Source organism: Atta colombica, unplaced genomic scaffold (assembly GCF_001594045.1).
Source record: "Atta colombica isolate Treedump-2 unplaced genomic scaffold, Acol1.0 scaffold89, whole genome shotgun sequence".
NCBI lineage: Eukaryota > Metazoa > Arthropoda > Insecta > Hymenoptera > Formicidae > Atta > Atta colombica.
Window position 1 is genome coordinate 1,684,936 of NW_017259582.1, and position 6,108 is coordinate 1,691,043.

At 29.0% G+C, this 6,108-nt stretch overlaps 1 protein-coding gene across 1 annotated transcript in view; it reads left to right on the forward strand.

Moving 5' to 3' along the window:
- The window catches only part of LOC108693192 (nuclear factor 1 X-type), an 82,878-nt gene that overhangs the window by 45,118 nt on the left and 31,652 nt on the right, over positions 1-6,108 (forward strand). Inside the window, exons 5-6 of the mRNA XM_018202004.1 lie at positions 3,112-3,303; positions 3,464-3,647. Coding sequence (XP_018057493.1) covers positions 3,112-3,303; positions 3,464-3,647 — 376 coding nt within the window. The remainder of the gene's footprint in view (positions 1-3,111; positions 3,304-3,463; positions 3,648-6,108) is intronic.

A 6,108-nucleotide genomic window follows, 5' to 3' on the forward strand; every position in this document is an offset into this window, starting at 1 on the left:
TTTTAACATGTGCTAAACAAAGAGTTTTCTGTGTCAGACAAGGAGCGCCAGTACATGTTCAATTATAGCGCAAAAACCGTTTAGAAATTCGCTCAAAAACTATAGATAAACTATAAATATAATACGAATCTTCTAAAGAAATCTTCGAAAATGGGGAATAATCAAACAAATATTAATTACAAAATCTTAGAAAATTGCTACTTCTAATAGTTACTTCGCTTATTAACTCATTCTCAAATACCGGCGCACAGTGGAGAAATAAAAATTACTATTGGGAAATAAAAATTATTATTCAAAAATTGTGATCTGCAGTAATTTTTGAACAGTAATTTGTTATCAACATCGAACGGTGCTCTCATGCACTGGCGCTTCGGGCAATTATTCTCCCCTCCACAGTTGCTCCTATGTGATACAATCACCTTAATAAGAAATTTTTTCTCAATACGCTTACGAATTACAATTCTTTGCCAGCGTGTGATGCGACGTCTGCTCGGTTTAATGAGTACTGTAATTATAAATTGATCGCCTGTAATTATAAATTGAATTTCTAGTTAAGCATCTGTTGTTCTTGTTTCTGGAGCCAAGCAAGAGAAGAGAAAGAATGATGAGTGCTTACGCGTGCCACTGTCCTTAGCATACCTCTGAATGTTTTAGTGGTATCGTAGAGCAATCATGAACCAGTGATCAGCCCAAGTATAAGAATATAAGGTATTTCATTGCGCATAATGATCGGCAGACTAAATTAGGACAATCAATCAAATGCTTATCCTAAATTTAGAACAAATTTTTGATTGGTTACAGAGCAGCCATGTTGAAGACGATTGCGCATCCTAGGGAATGAAATATTTTATATTCTTATATCATGAGCTTGTTATGTCCAAGACTGTCCATTTCCTTTCATTATATTGTATATCTGCAGAAGCTTTAGTTCTCCTCATTGATTATTCACTCGCTCACTAATTATTTAATTCAATTCGTTTCCTACATTTACACATACACATATTTAACCAAAAAAAATGGATAACCAAATTATGTAATGATATCTTTAATTATGCAATGCTCCGTGCAATGCATGGAGTTGACGGGTTGAAGGCAACGGGCACCGAGCAATCGTTTTGGTCGCGTTCAAGCTCCGGACAGCAAAGAAGTTAGGATTCTCATGAACTATTGATTTTTTGATATCATTATCCTAACTTTTATGTACAGAATAATTAGAGAAATCATATTATGCAAAAATCATATAATTCCTTTTAAAATAATAAAAAGTAATAAAGGAGGAGTTATCGCAGTTAATAGTGCGATTATCTTATTTATTTAGTTTATTCTAGTCTATAAACCTTGATGTGATTTCGATGAACGCAATCATAATATAATAGAATTTTTACGTTTCGATTCCTCTTTGAGTCACCTTCAGAATGACCATCTTATCCATTGTTAGATCATAAATTCTTATTCCGCAATCAAATTTATCATGTGAATTTCTTAACAATTGACAGATTGTTGTAATCACAACTAAATATGAAATATGATTGGAGAACACACACAATACATTGACAATTACAGTTATTTTTAAAAGATATTTCTCCTACACTCGTCATGAGCGCCATAATTCATTACGCAATTAAAATTACATAACAAAAATTTTTTCATAGATAGTTATATTGATAAAATAAAGATAAATTTAGAGAATATACATGAAGTATTCGCCTTGATATAACGGTTTCTAAGTAAAGACTGCGAATACTTGAACAAATGTCACGCATTAAAGTCAAGGTATAAAGTTAAAATCATAATATTTAATCGTTATTGAAAAACGTAAAATACGTAGAATCTAACTTTTCCGTGTCTGTCTGTAAATTTAGATCATTATGCTGTTGTTTGATATGCAACATTTCTGATATTAGTTACTTATTAAAAATTTCCATCTTATTTCATTGAAATTCACACATTGTAACGCATCCTATATTCTGTTATAACCGACTGTGATGATGTGTTTCTTTTTATATGATTATGATGTTCTGATATTCTGATTTATAGTTTCTTATCCGTTTGATACGCCACATATGACGCGTCACAATCATTAAAATTTGTGCGGTAAACCAATTTTTTCTTAGATCTTTTAAAATCCGGAAGTCTGTCCTTATGTGTTCTAATGAATTTATTTGTTGAATTTTTTTGTTAAGAAAAACGACATTTTTGTACATAAGTTATTGATAATTTCTCTAAATTTATTTGAGATATTTTTTTTATGTATAGTGTAATAAACTAAGATTGATTTCTATTTAAAAAAGTAGAAATGACCTTGAAGTCCCAGAAAAATGATCTTGACAATTTTTTGCTCATCATAATATGTACCTCTTCGAATCGAACAAGATTTCTTGTGGTATTTTTTCATATCACCAAAATCAACGGAGATAGTTTAAATAATTAAGTTACATACAGGAAAATACCCTATACACACATACACAAAATGATTCATTTTTTTTTAATTGTCCGTCTTGAATGTTTTAAAAAAACGTACTTTCAAAAAAAATGTTTTCAAATAAAAATTTTGGTCCGTGTATGTATATATCAATAGTCACAGACTAAAAATTATAAATACATTTGACTTTATTGTCATATACAAAAAATTTGCTATCTTAAAAAAATCATGTATTTAAATTTTTCATAATAATGACTAAAAATAAAAAATTAAAATTAAAAGGAATATATTTTATAAGGGATAAAGAATACATTCATAACTTCTGATAAGAAATTTGAGATAATGTTTACGTTTATTATGTTCACAAAAAATATCAAGTATCGCAAAAAAGCCATTCTTGACATTGAATTTCAATTATTTTGGAAACCTTACATGCTGGCGAAATTTGATTTATGATATTATTTTCAGTATCCAAAAGTCTATAAGAAACCTTATCTGATTTAGAGTAATTACAAAAAAAAAAGGTTTTCTTATCTACTAATAAAATTGCTCTCTAGCTACATTGAATACGTGCAAGTATTCTATTTATTAGGAAAGAGTAATAATTACTTGTTAGACCACGAAATTGATGATCAATGAATGATTGCCATTCTCATGTTCGCAATTTACGATATCTTTTCTTTCTTTAGAACGAGAAGCTGGAAGTAAAACAGAAATGGGCCTCGCGGCTTCTAGGAAAATTACGAAAGGATATCACGCAAGAATATCGAGAGGACTTTGTATTGAGTATTACGGGAAAGAGGCCAGCGATGTGCGTTCTAAGCAATCCTGATCAAAAGGGTAAAATGCGTCGAATCGATTGTCTTCGTCAAGCGGACAAGGTAAGTCCGATGACTCACGTACGCTTTTACGCATCCTTATCTATATTTCATTAATTTCATACATACTTCATGAATTTTTATTAAAGAGAGTCATTAATATTTAACAGTGAGAGTTTTACAATGCAAATTCTTATTATGAATGCTCGAATCTCTGTGATAGGTATGGAGGTTGGACCTAGTTATGGTGATTCTTTTCAAGGCAATTCCATTGGAATCGACGGATGGGGAACGGCTTGAAAAAACTGCGGAATGCGCGCAGCCGGGACTTTGCGTCAATCCTTATCATATTAACGTTTCTGTCCGGGAACTAGATCTCTATCTCGCCAATTTTATCACGAGTCACGGTAAGACAGATAACAGATTACAATCAATAATTGTCGTGATCGAGAGACCAGTATTCAGAACTATGTTCGAATTCCCTAGGGCTTCCCGAATGTCATGTCATCCTTGTTGTTTACTGAACTGTTAAATAAAAATGACATCTGAGGAGCACCTCAGAAACCTTATTCTGTAACTTTTAACGACAATGTTATGTGTCAATATTGTTATGTGCGCAACTTTTTCATTATATAAAATATCTGCGCAACGACATCGACAACTGTCGGTAGGTACGTAAAGACAGTTACAAAATACTGCTGCTGATGAGAATCAGAACACGCCTCTAACTTTTTAATGACAATTTTACTAGCTAGAAATGTCGAATCGTTACGCAGATACTTTACATGATAAAAAAGTTGTACAATGACAGTATAACGAATGTTGTTAAAAGTTACAAAATAGACCTACAAGTACTCTATTATGTAATTTATTAAAATAGTAACGACACGTTGCGCAGCTTTTTATATCATAAAATATCTGTGCAATGATGTCTTAACGAGTTACACAAAAGGGCACCTATCATGAAACAAGTTAGAATGGATCGAAATGTTTCATGATAGTTGCTCTAGAAAATATTTGAAAGATTGATTTATTTGATAATTTTGATCAAATTTAATTTAGAAAACGATTTGATAAAGCGATTAGCACATTTACATTAATTGCATTGAAATTTATTTATTGAATAACTATTTATTCGACAAACATGCTGTAATTCTTAGTCTCTGTCTTTTTTGATTAAACGTGTTTTTAAATTGAAGTAAAGTGTAATTAAAATGTAAAATCCGTATTTTGCTCTATTTTTTATGCCAGAATTTAATAGCTGGTGTCAAGAACTTTTCAAAACACTGTAATAAATTTATTTTCCATTAAGTATTTTTCGAGTTGTTAGTTAAGACTTGAAAGTTACAGTACGTCGGCATTAACATTACGCAAGATATTCATCTGGCTAAAACCTCTTGAATGTTCAGAATCACGGATAACATATTTGTCAAGATCAAGGCCAAATTTAATTACAGTTTTTCAATACATTAACATCTTTATGATATAGGATGCCAGATTGAGCATTAAATTATTAAATTATCAATTTAATTTGTGATACTATAGTAGTTTGCATTTGTAAGTCCGAAAAATCATATCGGCGCGCAGTTCAAATGACTATATACTTAGTATTTAAATTCACATAGAAATTATTTAAAAAGAATCTTCGATCATATAAATAGTAATAGACATTAAACTCTTATTTATTGTGTATACATCTTTGACTTTTAGCCACTTTTTCGGCAATATATCTCACTGCGACATATAAATTTCATAATTTTTCAATTTCGAAATTGAAATTTATAAATATGGATGATTTTTTGTGAATAACATATATGTACAAAGTTAAATATACATTTCATATAATCAAATGATACTATTCTCATGTGAAAATTCAAAAAAGATCAAATTTTTGTAACTGTATAACGTTTGCATTATATGACGAAAATACGATATAAAATCATACAGTAATTACTCTCAGTATGCTAATCATAATAATTAATTGTTTATATACCTTGGTGAAAAAAGTTCATTGAAATTAATAAATTATTTCAGGTTTTAAAACATTTCAGCGAAATAAAAAATTGGTTGAAACTTCTCAATGAAAGTGAATTTTTCAACTGATATCGAAGAATCATTGAAATTGGATTGATATTTCTCTGAAATTTCTTTAAAATTTTACTGAAATTTCTCTGAAATTTTTGCTGAAATTTTTACTGAAATTTTTCTGCAAAAAAGTGTTCCAAAACGTAGAATAATTTCAGCGAAAATTTTCCACCAGAGTTTTGTATTCTTTGATACAATTGAACCATATTTGTATATATATGTTAATTATATTCGAAAGAAGTTACAAATTTCAAGATTATATATAGAGATGATGAATTTATTCATATAAAAACTTAAATTTTTACAATTATTATCAGCTTCAAGTGACTTTTTTCGATAATTCATCCTCTTATGTATTAGTTGTAAGAAATGTAATTCAGTTTCAAAGTCGTATAATTCGGTTAAGAAAAATCATAAGAAAGTTTTTAAAAAAGCATTTTGTAAAACTATATATTTTTTTGTAAAAATATTAAGTTTTTATGAAAAAAATTTTTTATCAAACTGTAAACTTTTGAATGTAATTTTACAGAACATAATAAGGTCTTTAATTATCTTAATTGTTAAGATACAGAATTATAAAAATAAAAATTTTTTTGAAAAATGGTCAAAAACCGTTAAAATACAAGTTTAAGATTTGATATGTTCTTTTTGTCTGCGATGATTGTTTACTGAATTTCAGTGATCTGAAAATTATGCAATTTTGGGTGTTTTGAAAATGTTTCCTATTTTTGTTGAGCAGTATATATTAATACGTTTTAATATAAATTTAATATAAATTTAATA